This window comes from Athene cunicularia (genome assembly GCF_003259725.1).
Source record: "Athene cunicularia isolate RWA chromosome 17 unlocalized genomic scaffold, athCun1 chr17_part1, whole genome shotgun sequence".
Classification (NCBI taxonomy): Eukaryota; Metazoa; Chordata; class Aves; order Strigiformes; family Strigidae; genus Athene; species Athene cunicularia.
In genome coordinates this window covers 10,499,908-10,518,783 of record NW_020799122.1, presented here as the reverse complement: position 1 = coordinate 10,518,783, position 18,876 = coordinate 10,499,908, and the positions used below count along the sequence as shown (strand labels likewise).

Genomic DNA, 18,876 nt, shown 5'->3' with positions numbered 1-18,876 from the left:
GAACTGGGTGTCTCCACAGGCAGGACAGTATCTCAAGGAGAGGAGGAGTTACACTCACTGCATTACTCATGGGAAGCTGGAGTTCAGCCGTATGACCAGTTTTGTAAAGTCCTTGAAGCATGCATGACCTTCTCATGACTTGCCAAGATAAGCTCGGAAGTCTATGACAGCACCTGCTAGAGAGTCCAGCTCTGGAACTAATTCATCTATAAGCATCCTGTGAAATACCTGTATCTCAAAAAGCAGCACTTATCCACAGCCCTGTGTCAGGTACAGCCAGGTACTGGGAGTGAGTTTAGGACTCAGCTTAGGTCTCTCTTCTACAATCACAGGGAGCCTCGGTGCATCAGAACAGGAGGAAAGAAACAACTCTGATCCTGTGGTGGTGAACTTCCTACTGCAGAGTGGGACTGCGGGCAATAACCATCATTTCTCTCAGTTTTCAGGGGTATTCACTGGAACGGCCCAGAGGGGGTGTACTGTTTGGGAATCCATGATACTTTGGAAATGGTATAAACTGGGAGAAAGACAGGAGCTAATATAGTCCTACAAACATGATGTAATGAAATTTAGGGGACTCCAGCCATCAGCAGGTCAGCTAACCTAATGGGTTTCTGGAGCTAAAATGAAGTGCTTTCTGGTGTCAATTTTTATATCTAATACTTTTGATTTCCTTCTTACTGGTACTTGCTGACATCATCAGAACTGAAATTACATGTGAGCAGACATTGTCTGCCAGAAGAGCATTCTCATGGTTCAGCCTGAGTGAGAAGTGAGGGAGATATGTATAAAATGAAGAATTTATGGACAGTTAGAAAATCCTAATTATTAATAATTTCCACAATTACATTGTAACTAAAGGGCTGCAAGCATCTTCGTTTCAAAGTGAGTGAGTTAATCTAGAATCTCCTTTTAAGCAGATTTCTGATGTCCAGGTAATCTGGGGATTAATTCTGCAAATTTATGTGGTGCTGACATGAAGGAGCTGCTTCTGTAGAGAGCTGGGAGAAAGGAGTATGTTACCTTTATTAGTTTCTACTCATGGATTCCCAATTTTGTTATTTGCTGTCTTTTTTTATGACTAAAAACACACTTCAGGGCTTTTAAAATACCAGAGGTGTATCTTACCGTCTAGTAAATACATCTATAAGTGTGTTTTTTTTCTGCCAGATAGAAAGAGAATGATACACATTGTCAATACTGCCTGTTCCAAGCCCAGATCACCTGGTGACCTAAGCTTCTGGGAGTTGCAGCTTGGGATGGGCAGCACACTCATCATGTGAGACGAAATATGCCTGTCCCTGCCTGCCCCCATGACCTGCCTGCAGGAGAAGACAGCAGTGGCAGCATTTGGAAGGAGTGATGGGAAAGGAGGGAGCGGAGCTGCTGCCTGCAGTGTGTGGATCACCGGGGGAAGAACTTCAGCCATTGAAATGTCTCGCTCATGCCTTTGATGAGAACAGCAGCTTTTGGCTCAAGAGTTTAGAATCTGCTCTAAATCAAGTGGTTGTGGGTTGTCTCCACATCGCAGAGTGGTGGCTCAATGTCAAGTGGTGGCTCAAGTGTCCTGGATTTAAGGGGGCAAGATAGGCCATCTGTCCGTGCCACCACTCATACAGCTCAGGGTCATGTGTGAGGCAAAAGTAAAGTGTCACGAGGACATGCTGAGCTTCCTGTGTAATTCCTCACTTATTATCTGCATGGAAGTCCCAAAGCTTCTAAACAAACTTGAGGAAGTTCCAACCAATGTACTTTTTTCTTGGGCCCTGTGATCTCGTATTCAAAATCAAGAAGGTGTAATGACTGAGCAGGCCAGAACACCTGGAGTCCTGGGGTTTTGGGCATCTCTCTGGCTTATTTCCATTTCTGACAGTGGCAGTATTTTTCTTGGGCAGGTTGCAAATCTCAGCCAGGAATCCCACAGTTCTCTTCTGTGCTGACAGGTTGCAGAGCCACAACTCTGTTTAATGATTGCATTTCCAGAGTGGGAGGAATGACGTCTCAGGAATTTCCCTGATATCACTGACTCCCTGGCAACCTCTTTTTTTTTTTTTTTTTTTTTTTTTTTTTTTTTCCTGAATCCCTCCTACCTTCTTCAGGTGGTTTGAGCAAAGAACACATCAAAGACGTAGACACATCTCTCATCAACTAAATACCAGCAGCCAGGTTATCTGAAGACATTTTGTGCCTGCCTGCCACTGGGAAGAAAGTGCCTTCAGGGGTTCTCATTGTGTACCCCGAAAGTACACAGCATAACAGCTCTTGAGTAAACAGGCAAAATCAGCATCCCCCATCCTCCTCAATGAAACACTCTATATTCACAATAAAGCCCCCGCTTTGATCTCCTGCCAAGAATAACACAGACAGTCTATTAAAACATCTTTAATAACATGATATAATTAAAATATCTAATGTGCAACTCAAAGAAATGAATATGAAGCTTGTTTAAATCTGTTTCCACACCCCTCCAAACTTGACTGACAGGTTCCAAACCTTCATTAACTGGCCTGAAAATTTATGAATACCCCAATATTATGGGGGAGGGGGTGTGTCCTATATATGAGTTGGGAGAACAAGGGATTAATAATGAGATTTGAAAGGATTTGTGTGCCGTGGTAGCTTTAAAAACCCTGCAAGGCACATCAGTGCCTCTGTGAGCATTTACATTTCTGTTTAAAGTGGTCTGAAATGAGTTGGAGACACTCGTCCCTTAGGCTTTTAACAGCCTGTGTGTTTAAGTGTCTGGAGCAATCCGAGAAGTGAACTCAAATGCTTTAATCAAAGGACAGTGTTTGAATCAATCCCTTTTCTTCACAATAATACAGAGAATTTGTAGAGAACCTCATCTTTTAGACAAGCAGAGCAGAGCAGACCAGAGGAGCAGGAACGACTTCCAGAGGAATTATTCCCAGAGGAATCCTAAGTATTGGATTATAAAGTAACTCTGGTCACAGTCTAATATGAAAGTCATTGGACTGACAATTGGTGAAACTTCTGTTCCCGGGTCTGCTTTTGTGTAAATGACAATATTAGATGAGATAACTTCACTTTTAGAGTTGGCGAGACAAGCAGTTTAGTGCAAATAAACAAACTGGTGAAACTCAGCCCATCATGCACCTTTAGTTGATGTGACATTAAATGTGCTAATTTAAATCCTGGTTAAAGAGTATAAATTGACAATTTTAACCCTGAGTTGCCACAACTGAGCTGAGAGACAGGAACTCAGCTGTATGTCTGTGCTCTTTGTTTCTCCTTTGATGCCCTGCAGATTTTGTAGAGACCAAGACTAAAAACCATTGCTTTTGAAGGATTCTTGGTCAGCAGGAGCATTCGCTGGAAGGGACACATGGAAACCATCACTGAGGTGGAAGAACAGACAGCTCAGTTGTTATAGGCAGAAAATACCTGCTTTTACCCTAGAACACAGAAGTGAGTTGGCTGTTAACATTCTGACTATATTTTGATGCTGTTCCAGTCCTCAGTAGTGGCAGTACTGCAGGTACTGTCTCTCTTGTGGGCACAGAAGAGAACAGAGCACTTTTTCAGTCACCACCTCTCCTGATTAGACAGGATTATTCAATATTAACTGTACAATAGCTCAGAGGCATTGTTTCATTAGGTTGATGTGAGTAATCTCAGCTGCAGCCCAAGCAAATGTGTGCAGGCTGCTCTCATTTGGAGAATGAGTAGCTTGCCATCCACCAGGAATCCCAGGTTTCCTGTGGAGCAGGATCCGTTGTCTCAAAGTACAGTAGTGTAAGTGCTAGCAGGTTGAAATAAGGCGCTGAGGCTCTGGGAGTACTGCAGGAAAATCACTTGCATCCTCTAGTGACTTACACCTGTGTGATTTCTGTGTATACCCTGTATACCTCTGGCAAGAGCATCGGGCCCCAGAATGTCAGTTGTCATCAAAAACACTGCTGTTCCTGTTACTGAAGCTGTTTTCCTTGACCATCACTCGGTATGAGATGCGCATGAAAGAGCCAGTGAGCAGCACAACAAAAAGGATAAGGAGCAAAGACCAGACCCCTGGTTCAATCCCTTTGAGGAAGCTTGGGCTGTCCTGTGGGATGGTGTTGGTCAGACTCAGCAGGTACCCAAGAGTCCAACCAGATGATGTATCACCCATCTATTGAAATAAAAAGAAGAGGTCAGAAGAGAAGGAGATAGTCTGCACCCCAAATGTGTTTCTGTGCACAGACCCAAGGCCTCGTATACTTAATATTTGAGACTGATCCAAGGATTAGGCTTGAAATGAGGAACTCTCCCACTCCCAGTGCCCTGGCTGCGTTAATAGGCCTTAATTGCTCTGCCCAGCCTCACCCGGCATTTGTACCCACCCCCTCTGCCCATGGGCCTGGGAGCTGCCTCTTTCCTGAGCTGTGCTGCATGTGTGTGCTGTTCCTTCTCCTTACTGCTTACTGGCTTTCCCAGGTGGATCTCGGGTCTACACTGTGGGTAGTTCTGTCTCTGGTCCTGTTGCCTGGTTGAACCCCAGACCTATGTTGTAGGTGGCTTGTCTCTGGCTTTCCCTGGGGGTCCCTGGATGGACCCTGGACCCTGGACCTGATCACCACAGGGCTGACTGACCCACTGCCCCTCCTGCAGCCCTGCTCAGTGGGACCATGCCTTTGCTGTGAGTTGTGAAGAGGTCTGCAAATAAATAGGCTTGCTTTTGTGAGGGGGAGGACCTGAATCAAATCCTCCTCTCCTTAGGGGCTCCAGATCCTGAAGCAGTTTCAGACCTTATAAGCCAGTTGTAAACCCTCACTAGTATAAAGGTGATTGCAGAGAGGTGAGGCAGCACCTTTTAGCTCAGGAAATATTATCAGCAGTCTGTCCTTAGCATTAAGTGGTGATGAATCCATGCTTCCTTCGCCGTTGGGCATAGACCCATAAACATGGTGTTGCTCCAGGTAAGGTTTTTGACCCGTCTATTTTTCAGTGGGGACAAGTGTAATCTCTAGATCTCTGACACTGGCTTTCTTGCTTTATCACGACTGTGAATTTATTTTGCAAAAAACATCTTGCTGGAGAAACCTAGCTGGTTAGGGCTTGTAGGAGTGGGGACAAGCTGGCTTTACTGAAACCAACCCTCCCTCCTAATTGGAAATACCACACTGTAGGTAACTGACCTTCTGGAATGCAGTCCGAACAGACCTGTCAAAGTCAAACATGTATCCCTCTGTACTGAGATGAAAGATGAAGGCAGACACAACACAGTAATCAGCAAGTGTATCCAGGCTTGTTTGGGATTCCTTAACCAGCTGGTGTAGTTTCCAAAAGAAGATGGGGAAAAAATAAAAGTAAATATTCAGTAGCTATATTTCAGGCCTGCTATAACTTCTCCTTTCCTGCTCTGGGGCTGACTGTGGGACTGGAGGAAGGGTTTGTGTCCTGTGCAGACTGACACTATGTTTCCTGTACCCACTGGGCTGTGATCTGGGGACCAGGGTCATCTCTTTGTGCCTTTGTTCCCACCTTATTGTAAACTAAATAAAACCGTGTGTTTGGGTTAAAGCCTAAGCTATAGCGATACTTTCATTTAGGCCGAATGTACTGCACTGATCTGAGGAGGACCACTCATCACTGGCTCTGTCTGTAAGCCTGATGCTTCGTATCAACACTGCAGGCCTTGCTAAGGACGGTACCCTTGAAGAGGAGCTAAAAGATTGATAAGAGGGGAACATCCCTGAGCCAGAAGGAGCCAGAGGCTGGATAATCATGCCTGAGAAGCATGAAGTCAGAAGTAATCAGCAGTAACTGGGGGAAAAGTAAAGGCAGTGGGGAGAGGCCACGACCACTGACTCAATTTAAGACCAAGAAGACGTGCTCCCCCCTCACCCTTTGAGTTTGCACAGAATAATTCAAAGACATGGTAACTTTAAATTGAGATGATGCACATTGTTAATCAGTGAGGGACAAAGTGATAAGAAGCTGCCCAATGGTCATTACAGTAAACATGTATTCATGTGGTTTCAAGTATATAAATACACTGAAGTTCTTTTGGGTGCTGTGCTAGCTTTGTGGAAATATCACCTACCATCTCACTCTGTGCAGACATGGAATAAAAGAAATACCTCTTATTAAAGACCAGGCAATTCCAAAAGCAGCAGGACTGGCAGCCAGGTCTCCTACAGTTGCTTTGCAGGTGAACTACTTGTTATGATTCTCTGCTCTCTAATTAGATTGAGTTAATGCTTCAGCCTTTTTCTCAATAGGAGCATTAACAAGATCTTTCTCTTCAGAAGGTTTTAGGGAAGTGCTTATGGGCTTTGCTACCCCCTTAGCAAACCCTGTAGGAATTGTCCAACTTGAATGTTACTGTGGATGCTTGGTCAGTGTAGGTGCGAATGAGGGTGACACCATAAGCCACCAACTGAGGGAAAGAATATACAAATTCCCACTGACTTGGTCTCCATGGACCCAGGTGAAATGGGAAAGCCCCTGGAGTCTGAGCAGATGTGTTCCTTGCACTTAAGGAGAGGATGGTAACAGGAAGACCAAGGTGATCTACAGAAGTGAGTAGACAGCCTTCCTATTTACTCCTTAATATGTAGTAAAAGGTACCTGTGGCTTTTCATTTAGTTAAGTCCAGCTGGGAGTTGAGAGGAATGAAAATAAGTGGAGCCTGTTTCCTGAAAGTAAAAAAACCCCAACACCAAACCAAAACCCAAATCCAGGCAAATCTAAGCTTTTCCCTGAGGGAGCCAGTTAGTTATGGCTGTCAGTCTGAGCCCCATGGGCTTTTACAACAGACTGTTTCTTGCTTCCCACTCTCCCTTCACCCTAAGTTATTCCACCGTTACCTCTTTAACGGACATCTGACAAAGCCTGTCGACACCCTGACCCAAGTCAGGAGAGGGCACAGTTTCTCTCATGAAGTCCATGGCCTCGGAAATCACCTACAACAGCAGCAAAAATAATGATCAGGTTGGACTGTGCTCTGCACCCTTGCACTGCAAACAGTGCCTATAGGAAGTAAGTGGCAGTGGCTGGGGGGCATTGCCAGGGTGCCCGTTCGGTGTGGGTGGTTACGGTGCTTCTGATGGGTGTGGGGAGGACAAGCAGATCTGTTACTGCCTGGAGATGGAAACTGGACTGTTTCTAGCTTGTGTGCAGTGGCCTTACCGGCCCTGCCTGGGTAAGTAAACTAGTCCTTATGCTCCTTTGCGTGCTGTCTATGGGAGGCTCTCAGGAGCAGGGAGCTGGGGAGATTTCTGTAATTCCTCCCTCTGAAATGCACTCGGTTTCACAGAATCACAGAATCACAGAATCATTCAGGTTGGAAAAGACCCTTGGGGTCATCGAGTCCAACCATCAGCCTGACTTTACAAAGTTCTCCCCTACAGCACATCCCCCAACAGCTCATCTAAACGATCCTTAAACACATTGTTTAAGGGTTTAAGGTTTGTCCTAGCATCTTGATCTGGTCCTAGCTTAACAACCCAACAGCTTTGAACACTGGATCCATGCTTGTGGTGGAGCGTGCCCAGATGTTTGCTAGGGGAGTGGCAGAGGATCTTTGGCCTTCATGTGGGAAGACCTGCTCAACATGCAACTCCTGGCTGTCCTATCACTCCTGTCTCTGTGAAGCCCCTAAATTTGTCTCACAAGCAGGCGTTGCTGAGACATGGGTGAAGAAAGCCCTACCACAGCTGTTGGTGGGAAGCCTGTGGTTCATATTCAAACAGCTGGTGCCAATGAGGGGGAGAGAGCAGGAGTGTACATGTGCAGCATTAGCCAGAGTGCTGGCTCTCTTGGCTAGCAGAGGGCACAGCTTGGCTGTTCCCACTGTATTCACTAATAATCAAACTGGTCCCATTTCATGGGTTCTCCATACCAGTTGCCTACCCCAGTGTAAATGAGAACCCACCAGAAACCTGGTCTGGAGGGGCTTGAAAACACTGCTGAAGGAATGCTTGAAGAAGCTGCAGGAAGAGGAAGAGTTGAGTAGGCTTTGCACAAGTCTCTTGCAGGAGGTGGGATTGCTGGAGCCGGTGATGTTGAAGAACTCCTCGGGGCCAGGGATGTTGGATGTGTCATCGCTGACAGCACAAGGCCCAGCATGCACTGATTTCCATTGCACTTCCCGGAAATAGGTGAGGGGCCAGCAGGGATTAGACACAGTTTTAGCACTTCTCTGATCCTAGAGGCAGAACAAAAGAAGGACAGAGGCAGCAAGAGAGGAGGTTGGCATCCCAAGGCTTCACAAAGGAAGACAAAATGTAACAGTGAAGAACAGTTTTTCTCTGGCACCTCAATGTTGTAATTGGGCAGGAGGGCTGCAAAAGGTTTGCCAAACCTTATCTCAGCTCGTTAACTTCAAGGCCCAGACTGATGCAGCAGGGTCCCAGCTCCTGCAAAGTTCAGGGCAAGCTGCAATGACAGGACCTGCAGTGGGAGGCTGAGGAGTCCCAGCCCTACCTGCTCCCTTAGACCAGAAATACAATTTCAATGAATCCTGTACTCTTCATTGTTGGAGGAAAGAGGCTCTTCTGGTCTACCTCCCAAATGGCTCAACCCATCAAGAATCGATGTTTCTTATTTCTAAGAATCCCCCAATATAACTGTGATGAAGTGGGTCTCCATGTGGGACACTCAGGTCTCAATTAAGGGGAGGTGTGGTTTATAGGGAGGCAAGTGGATCGGCAGTGAGTAGTTTATTTCTCATAAATTCAGTTTTGGTGGAGACTAAAATGATTCCTCAGTTTGCATCAGATCCTTTGGAAGAACCAAAACACCTGCTTTTTCTCAAAATGAAATATTGCTCTTCTAAAGATGCTTCGGGGTTAAAGTCAGCAAAGAAAATACTCCCAATGGAAGGTCCCAGTTTGTTCCTGGCTCCCCTTCTGAGGTGGAGGAGGAGTTCAGAGGAGCCAAGGGAAGTCTTTGCCTTTCTTCAGCACCTCTGGAGAGCAATTTTGTGTTCATGTGTATTAAGTAAGGAGCCAAGTAGTGTCTTCAATTAGGAAACTCTTAAATGTGTGCCTCTGCATCTGCTTGGAGGACATGGATTTGGGCATAGAGAGTACGTTTTACAAATGCACCGGGCTTTTTTAGATATATGCAAATGTCCTCTACTAAAGACATTTTGCCCATTAGAAGCTACACCTTGTGCAACTGTCATTTATTGATATTGTACCCAGGAACCTTGCAATTGCCCTTCTAGCAGATACTCACTTGAATGAGCATAGAGAGCAGCCTGCTGCGGAGCTGGTCCATGCCATGGCAGGGGCAGTGATGAGTGTACACGCTGTGCATCTGCCCGTACAGCTGCAGCCTCACTCCCTCTTTTGATGCCTGGTTCTCTTCTTCCACCTTGTAGGTGAGCTGTGTTGAGGTCCCTCCCACGGAGAGGACTCCTGCCATCCCCTTTCCAGAGGGGACCAACTGTCCTCGCCAGTCGTACTGACCCAAAAAGAGCCAGAGAGATCAGTTCTTAAGACTTCTACATCAGGGTTGCAGTCAGATGCATTAGTGCACAGAGGGAGAAAGCAGCTTTCTCGTTAGTACAGCCCAACTATTTTAATTTTTTTTTTTCCCACAGGACATGAGGATGCTGAACTGGTGCCTTTGGAGGGAACAGAGGAGCCATTGTACAAGCACTGCCATCTGCACAGAGAGCTCTGCACAGCCAGTGATTGCAAACAGGGCTTGCCATCCTGGATGGCTGTTCAAGGCAGTGGTCTCAGCAGGTAGGAGCAGGGGAGAGAGGAGGGGGTGTGGTGGTAGGGAATGGGAGGGAGGTTTCCAGGTGCGAAGATATGGGCTTCAAGTGCTGCCTTGTTCCTAAAGGGATTGTCCTGTCAGAAAAACCCCGTGTTTCATCTTCTGCAGTCTTGCAGAACTGATTTTGGCAATGATGAAGTTAGCTGAAGTACAGGCAGGAAAGTTTACATGGGTGTAAGCACTCTGTCCCTGGCTGGGGGAGGCTGTGTTGCTGCCAGTAGGGCTAGCAACTCCCTAACCAGTGCATGCTTGTTATCAGAACTGCCTTTCACTTCCCTGATGTGGAACAACTCAGTCTAACCCACCTTTCTCTTGCCCTTTGAATTCTTTTTGAGACCCTTTGGCTGGAGAAGCCATGGGTAGAGCAAGGAAACTTAAAATGTATTCTTTTTTATTTAATGAGTGCCTTCTGAACACAGACCAGGCCCCTATGCTGGGGACAGCCAGCTGCACTCTCAGTAGTCTCAATGAGAGGAAATTTGATGGGCTTTTGCAGCAAAAGACTCTGCTTCTGTGTCCACCATCCACAGGATGTCCTGTGGGACAGCTGGACTCCAGCAGCAATCCCACAGCACCCCACAGACCGCAGCAACGCCTGTTTGACCATCAGAGTTCTTGCTGACACCTCAGGGCCAGACTACATCAGGTCATCTATGTGAGCATGCTGGATGTGCTGTCCAGACAGCCTCACCTCTGTTAGGGAAACTGCATGAATGTGTCCATGAAAGGCTTTATTAGAATTTTGGTCCTTCAACCTAGTTATGGCTGTCTCACATCTTGTCTCCCAACCAGCTGGTGTAGGATATAACCTGCCTCCTCTAAAAGGCAGTGGAAGTTGTGCTTAAGCACTATTTATACAGGGTTTTAATGATCCCTCCACATGTCTCTGTAGCTGTTGGTTAATGCTCAGTTCAGTTCTGTGCTCCCTGGGCAAGATCATCCTTTACCTTGAAGAAGTTCTCCAGGACATAGTTGACAGCAACCCAGCTGAATGCTTCCTTGTCTGGACTGGACAGTATTTGTGCCCCCTGAAAGTTGAAAGGGGATGACTTCAGGGCCAGAGTCAGGGCTGCAAGGAGACTGTCAGAGAGTATGTGATCGGTGAGGCTAAAGAGAAAAGAAAAAGAAGGCACATTTGTTGTTACAGGACCCTACCAGGAGCAGCCTGCAGTGGGGCCACAGCTGCAGGGCTTCTGCTCTGCTCCCCACTTTGGGTAGTAACACAGAGACACAGTGACAATCCCACTTCTGTTACTTCCCTCGCATGGCACTGGGGGCAAGAACAGCAGAGGGATGATTTGAGCAGTTGTGCCACCATTCAAGAATATGGGAGTTTAGTACCCTCTGTCACTGAGTGAATCCTGTGGCCTTGTCCCACTGACCTGGTCCCCTCTAGACCTTACTTTTCCCCAGTATCTAAAAGGAGATAAAGGTCCCAGGAATTAGGTGTCTGAGAACAGGGTCCACAAAAGTGTGTATAAGGTGGATCTTCACCACCATTCCCAACCTGCTGACAAGAAACATCCCTGCAAGCCCATGTGGGCTGTCACATAAACTGAAAATGCTTCCACTTCCAGTCTGACAGGTATTTTCCCAAGCACTAATTGAGAAGCTCTAATTGTGAAGGGGACTTTACAAAGACTGGTAGCAATAGCAAGACTGTCATCCTCATGGATGCTTGGGGGGTCAGTGTGGAGACACAGCCATACTGTACTCCTCTTGAGTACATCAGGACCTGAAGAAGGTTTACCTGACTAGCAGATTAGGGATGAAACACTGCAGAGCAGACAGGGTGAGATGCATTTACGGAATGATCTGCATGACGTGTGCTGATCTCTGGGTGTGGGTTTGCAACATTCACTCACTTCAGCTGCCTCATGCTGGCGGTTGCTCCCAAGTAGAGGGGGGTTTGGCTGTGCTGCTCTGCTGGGATCTCTTTCTGGGCCCAGTTCAAACATGGCTCCAAGCTCTTCACTACTTTCTGAGGAGAATCTGAGTAGTTGGAGACTCCTGGACCTGAGGACCAGGGGAAAGAATGAAATTTTCTAAGGAAAAGTATGAGAGAAGTGTGAGAGCTGTTACCCAAGAGGTTGCTGTCCTAGGTCATGGATAAAAACAGGACCTGTCATAGGCAGAATTAAGGAGTTCCTCCAGGTAACTGTCCTGCTGAAGTATGGTACTGGGAGCAAAACACATGTGCATGTAAATCCCAAATCTCACTAAGAAAGCCCTAGTTCTGCTGCTGAGACATCCCATAAATGACCACATATCAGCCACGTGACTGCTGCAACAGCTGAGGCTGCTTCAGCCCACAGAAGACAACATGTGTCTTTAGCTGCTATAAAAGATAAGCAAAAAGACACACTGTCATGCAGACAAATCTAAGGCTGATGTGTCACCTCTCCTCCAGCCACTTCCTCTTGTGTTGGCGGAGGTGGCTTCTGAGCCCTGTGCCTGCAAGCAAGACACCCCTGCTCTAGAGGAAGCTGGTGCTGTGCAGAGAGAAGCTGTGTGCAAGCCTTGACTCATCTTTCCAGCAAGATCCAATGGAGTCTTAAATGGTAATTTTTAACTACTACCCAGAAAGAGCCTCACTTCCCCATCCTCTGGCCCACTTGTCTTCCCAGCTGCATGACTCCCTCACCATGTGCTTGGCTCTCCTGGGCCCTGTATAGGGCTGAGCTGCAGCTTGCCTATGGCTACTGAAAGGCTGTGACTGCACTGCCACGCACAGAGGACTACTCACATCTGAGCGAGAGACCTGCCTGGCCTCTTGTTGCTGACAAACTGCTGTACCATGCTACGGTTGCTGGTTTTAACCCAACAGGTGAATGTGGCAGCAGTCAAGGGACACCTACAAAGTTTCACAGAGCCCATATTGCATCTTCTTCTCTGTGTGGTCTGTATTGCTTACAGTCTGAAAGGGCACAAATCCTCTGCCCTGCTTGTTGTGCAGCTGCCTTTCCGCAGCACACTGGTACTGAGAGTTCAGGGTTTCCCAGCATCCTGCTATAATCAGGCTTCAACATCAAAGCAAGATTGAGAGATAGGGAAGAAAACCCGCAAGCGTTAATGCATGAAGCCCTTTCAGCTGGTTTTGGCAGGGCCAAACTCATTCAAACTAGTGAGGGAGACTCCAATATTCTCCAAAATATGACACCTAAAACCAAACTGAACTCATGCTTGTGCTGTCAAACCGCACATAGGGGGTTGGAGTCTTTGCACCTCTGTTGTCCTGGAGCTACACCACTTACTGCCCAGTCAAGAGGAGGCAGAAGATACCAGGAGTCACCCTGCAGCCAGATTTGTCTCCGTTGCTGTTCACTGTCTTGCCTGGTTGAGAAGCTCAGCAACTTGGCTCTGCTACTGATCCACGTGGACATCAGGATGAGTCCCATCCTCTCTGTGTGCTTCCCTGCCTGCAGCAGGCCAAAAAAACTGTCACCTGCTACTGCCAAGTGCTCTGATGTCCAGCTGTGTATGGCCAAATCTGCCCATGTTGAGAAGACCCGTGCTGAAAATAAGCATCTTGTGCTTCACTGTCACCACAATTTCAGTGTACAGCTAGATGATACAGGAGCCAAGGAAACTGCAGCAACGGTCCATGCACAGATCTCTGGGTTTCTATCCATCCCATGCCAGTCCCACAGACCACCAAGCGTGAATCAGTCACCTTACCTTGCACAGGGCAGGAACTACATTCCTTGATCACCCCGGTCTTGTTTGCCTTGGTGGTGGTCCACTGGTAGATGAACAGGATAGTGCGGGATGGGCCAGCATCCAGAACAATGGCATACTGGAAAACCCCCAAAACAGTCTAGATAAACATGACTGAATGCATGCTGCTTTGTTATTGTAGGGTTACTCAGCATCATGTATGAGTAACCCCTGGGTCTGCACTGCAGTATCTGTGTTAGCTTTTTACATTCAAAGAAAAGGTGAAGCCAGAAGCCGATGTGGATTTGCAGAGAATAATTTGCATTTCTGAATATACATGAGGAGCAGCAGGAGTGGAGTAACACCCAGAAATACATCAGTCCTACAATGGCATGCTCCATAGCTGTTCCTGAAATCAGGTAGAGGGCTTCCACTGAGAGCTGAGCCACCTGGAACTCAGGAAAAACAGGTCCTAAAGCAGTGGGAGATGGCACTATGCAGGCTCTCACCTGATTCTGGGACTCAAAGTGCTGCTGAAGCTGAATTGGTTTGCTAAGGAGATAAGGGGTTTCATGCAGGAATTGCAGGGCTGCGGCTTGTTCCTGCTTCTGAGGAACCCGAGACTCCCACACATGTTTGATGCCCCACTGCAGAGGTGGTGTGACATGGGTCGGGTTTGCCCTGATGTGTGCCAGGCCCGTGGGAGCTGCAGCACGCTGGGACCAGCCTGCACGTACACTGTCCAGTGCAGCAGCCCTGAGGCGACTGGGATAATGTCTTGGCAGAAACGACAGCAGTGACATGAGATTTCTCAACACCTTATCCACTGACAGTTCTCCTATTGCCTAGCAGTGAGGTCGAGGGCTTTCTTAGTCTCTGCAGCCCAGTGTCTGGTCTATTTGCTGCTTGCTGATCTGCACCTCTTCTGTGAGGGTTAGGAAGTGAGATGCCACTGGGTTCCCCTGCAGCACAGCACTGTGGCTGTTTTGGATGTCTCCACACTCAAAATAGCCCCAGTGCTAGCCTAGGGTCTCCTCCTCTCCCCCCTATTATATGACCCCAAACTGGGACATGTCCTACACAGATGGGAAAGAAACTTGTGAGATCTAGAAGGTGCATGGCAGGGCATGGTCTAAGCTGTGTCTTGCGCAGAAATAGCTGTAGCGGTAACTGAGTGGCAGGAGAGATCTTCTGAGAGGTGGATGCTAACACGGTTGGAAGGGTTGTAGCACAAAACAGAGTCTGGCTGCAGCCTCCAAGCAAAGCTGTCTGCCTGCTGCCTTCCTGGGAGCAACCAGCTGCACCAGACACAGCGCCTGGGCCAGGAGCTGGAGCAGAAATGCGGAAGAAGGATGGAGCTCCCTGCCCAAGCCTGCTGGCATCCTCCCACACGAGTGACAGCTCGTATTTCTCGCAGGGACATGTCGGCTGCCGCAAAAGAGGAAGAAACAAATGACATTGGCAGAGGAACCTGGATATTTTTCCTCCTTCACAAAATGAGAGGCTGCTGCTGGGAACACAAGGGAGGAGGAGGGATCACTGTGTTTCTGCCCCAGCTCAACACCAGGGAAGGGCAAAGTGCTTGCTGAGCAGAGCCTGGAGGAATAAGGGGTTATTTTTAATCCAATTTTGTTTCCAAGAGGAGTGTGGAGGAGGGGCAGTATCTCTAAACTCACAGGTTAACCTACTCCTGTTCAAATAAACTGTAGTGTGCCACTTGATCTCGCCTCAGCCTTGATGCATCAAGAGGCAGAGTGGATGGGCATTAACCCCCCTGTCACTGGGCAGATCTGACCCTGCTGCATAGAACAGGTTGGTTCTTTGGCTAAAATCAAAAGAGGACAGAAGATGAAAAGATATGGAAGATAATTATTTTTTGTAAAGACAGAAGCAGCAGTTCAGGGCCAAATTCCAATTGACTTTCAAGAGGGACTTGGTCTTTCCTTCCACTGACACCACTGGTCCCTTGCTGCTCTGGGGTAGCTCCTGACATGGGCTGCCTCTTCTCAGCCTGTGGTGAGCATCTCTGCTGGATGATATCCAGCCTGTATTTTCCTGACCAGCCAAAGGGGTTGTCTTGTTTTTTCTTTGAAAAGCTACAGCATGTTGAAGGATACAGACCCATCCTCAGTCTTGTTCTAGTCCCCTCCTCAGTTTGTTTTGGGCTGGTAACCAAGTCAGTAGTGCAATGAATGTAAAAAGCAGCAAAATACACCAGGTTTTAGTTTAGAAGTCCAGCTTGCACAAGGCAGCAAGCAGGTTCTCCTTAAGAAGCAGCCCCAGAGACAAGGAGAAGGTCCTCTGCTTACTGCCCTGCTTGACCCCCGGCTTGGCCACCCCTTGGGCAGGCGGGCACCCTTACCTTGGTCCTGAGAGGGGTGATGGGCACATCTTTAGTGGAGACGCAAAGGAGCACAATGCCTGTCAGTCCCGCTGCGATCACCAGCCAGGGAGGAAGGAGTTCACGCCAAGACATGAAGTGCTTTCTCCTTTCACAAAGAGTCAAAAGAGGAAGCAGAAGAGCAGCAAACTGACAGCAGCTGCTTTTTACAACCTTTAAAAAGAGAAGAAAGGCGGGGCCGGGGCCAGGCTCTGACTTCAGCCCAGCCCCAAGCCACAGGGACCACAAGGAGTGCGTGGGCCATGCTGCAATGCGTCAGGCAGCTCTCCCTTCCATCTCTCCATGCAATAAATAAAACGACGACTTCATGCCTGTTCCAGTGCTAGCTTTGCAAAGGCATCGGTGCAACCTCGAAACTGCCCCAGGTGGCGGGGTTGAGGTAAACAGAAATGTGGGGTTAACTCAGCTGTGTAATAAGCAGGCAAAACTCATCCGTTTGGTATTTTGCACCTGACAGGGCTAGTTGCCAAAATTAGAAGTGGGGAAACTCCTTGTCACTGGGTTTACTTTCTATCTGAGGGCTGCAGGGTGGACCTGGAGTGCATCCCTGCAAGCATGTGTCCATGGGGTTGGGGCAGAGTGTGGGCACTCTGCTCAGTTCCTTCAGACTGCTCCTGCCCCCTTGTTCACTCTCAGTTGGCACCTGGGGCAGGAAAACATCTGCACATTTGGGTTTCCTCCTGCAGGAGACTCTGGCTGGTTTGGTCTTTGTTGTGGGTAGGAGACAGTGGGGGCTGCTCAGGTCTTTTGCCACTCAGAAGGCCAGTGTCAGGTCAGGGGCCTGTACACCCCTTGCTGACAGCCTCCTCATGAAAGATAACTAATCCCCAGACTTTACAAAACATGCACCTGCTTTCTCCTTTCCAGTGCCAAAAAGACATGTCCCCGAAAACAGAATTTCTGAAGTAAAATGTGTTAGTCCTATGTGTTGGTTTAAGCCCTGCCGGGACCAGAGACCATGTTGCCGTTGTCCCTCCTCCACCCTCAGCCGGTCAGGCTAGCAGTGAGGCACAAACCCCGGGTTAAAATAAGAAGAAATTTAATACAACAGTGTGATAAATAACAATTTGAACAACAACAGTAGCAATGATAACAACAATAAACAATAATAACAGTGAACAAGACAAAAGATATACAGAGAAATACTGCAATGGACACAGCCAGCCCACGCCTGCTTTCCCCCGATCAAAGCCACAAAGGAAAAAGTTCCCGTGCTCCGGACGGACTTGACATAACCCACCTGGTGATCCCTTCCCTCTCTCTGCTGGAGAAACTTAACCCTATCCTAGCTGAACTAGGACATCCCAGGAGAGGTGCTTCTTTCAGGCTGTTCCCATCTGTTTTCCAGTATCTGGGTCTAGGAGTAAAAGTGCAAGTCCTTTTAAGAAATGTTTTTGTTTGTGTGAGCTGGACCATTTATTGACAAGGCCATCTTTTCCCTACCAGAGGACTTCACTAGCCAGGCCTCTGTCTGCAGAACTAAAGGAATGACACCCTCTTGGTCTTGCAGGGGTATTTGGAGACACATGTCTCCATCTTAGAGTTGTTTTAAGCAAAGCGCCAAAATTCCCTCATCTGCCTGCAGATTTTAGAATCCAGTTCAGATTTTCCTGGTGAGCAACTAGAATGCATCTGCCGATGTCCTATAATGACAGGACAAGGGGCAAAAGTTTTAAACTGAAAGAGGGCAGGTTTAGATTGCATATGAAGAAGAAAATTTTACAATGAGGGTGGTGAGCCACAGAAACAGGTTGCCCAGAGAAGTAGTGGATGCCCCATCACAGGAGGTGTTCAAGGTCAGGTTGGACGGGGCTTGAAGCAACCTGACAAAGTGCAAGATGTCCCTGCTCGGGGCAGGGGGTTGTACTAGGTGATCTTCAGTGGTCCCTTCCAACCCAAACCATTCTGTGATTCTTTGCTTTGCTTATACTTGGGCTGACAATCACAGAATCACACAGAATCACAGAATCATCTAGGTTGGAAAAGACCTTAGAGATCCTCCAGTCCAACCATCAACCTCACACTGACAGTTCCCCAGCTCCACCAGATCCCTCAGCGCTGGCTCAGCCCGACTCTTCAACCCCTCCAGGGATGGGGACTCCCCCCCTGCCCTGGGCAGCCCATTCCAACACCCAACAGCCCCTTCTGCAAAGAAATCCTTCCTCAGAGCTAGTCTAAACCTTCCCTGGCACAATTGGAGGCCATTCCCTCTTGTCCTATCACTGATATGCTCTACTTTGCAACGGGAACATGGATTAAATTGCCAGAGTGCTGACAGTCCTTCTCCCCTTCCTCTCACATCTGCTTGTGAGGACAAGCAGACTGTCAGGTGCTCCAGTGGGAAGGATTTGCGCAGCAGTTCATCTCACGGCAGCATCACAGGTAAACCATGTGCCCCAGGCATCCTCCTGTCTCAAAGAAATGCTGCACCGGTGATGGGTGGAGTGGCTGCTCACGCTGTGGTGGTTGTCTGATTGTTCATGCCCAGGTGTAGACTAAGTAAAACCGTGTGTTTGGGTTAAAGCCTAAGCTATAGCGATACTTTCATTTAGGCCAAATGTACTGCACTGATCTGAGGAGGACCACTCATCACTGGCTCTGTCTGTAAGCCTGATGCTTCGTATCAACACTGCAGGCCTTGCTAAGGACGGTACCCTTGAAGAGGAGCTAAAAGATTGATAAGAGGGGAACATCCCGAGGGATTTCTGCGATGGGTTAGACTGGTGCAGCTCTATTACAATCCTGGTGCCCGCCTGTAATCTCATGAAGGACAAATCGGGATTTTTTTCCCCCCACTCTGTAGCTGCTACCCTGAAAGTACAGGCCTGCAAAGGTCAAACCATGGTGGCAAAAGGCCATTTCTCCTTTGTCAAGCTGCTTTTGGCAGCTTTTCTCGTTTTCAGCGCTGTCTGCCAGGGGTCTGCCAAGCAGTGGTGGCTGCCCGGCTCGGGGGGAGGCCTCACGCTCCGGCAGGAGCCCCGACATTTGCTGCCGGGCTCCCGTTTTGCTGTGGGTCGGAGCAGGTTGCCCGGGGGCCTCCCCAGAGCTCAGTCGGCAGCCGCAGCAGCTCCCCGGCACGGCGGGTG

The 18,876-nt window shown here is 48.1% G+C and overlaps 2 protein-coding genes across 2 annotated transcripts in view; one reads left to right on the top strand and one right to left on the bottom strand.

Moving 5' to 3' along the window:
* Positions 1-2,376: 2,376 nt before the first annotated feature.
* Positions 2,377-16,696, bottom strand: LOC113486356 (ectonucleoside triphosphate diphosphohydrolase 2-like). The gene is made up of 9 exons (XM_026860147.1): positions 15,752-16,696; positions 13,411-13,528; positions 11,598-11,748; positions 10,680-10,839; positions 9,184-9,411; positions 7,877-8,149; positions 6,810-6,905; positions 5,136-5,267; positions 2,377-4,129 (listed from the first exon to the last, which is right to left on the bottom strand). Exons 1-9 carry the CDS (start codon positions 15,863-15,865, stop codon positions 3,899-3,901), a joined length of 1,503 nt encoding a protein of 500 aa, XP_026715948.1. The 5' UTR covers positions 15,866-16,696; the 3' UTR covers positions 2,377-3,898.
* Positions 5,541-18,876, top strand: part of NELFB (negative elongation factor complex member B) — a 28,850-nt gene continuing 15,514 nt past the window's right edge. The window contains exons 1-2 of the mRNA XM_026860148.1: positions 5,541-5,774; positions 9,551-9,698. The gene's annotated coding sequence lies outside the window, so the exon portion shown is untranslated. The remainder of the gene's footprint in view (positions 5,775-9,550; positions 9,699-18,876) is intronic.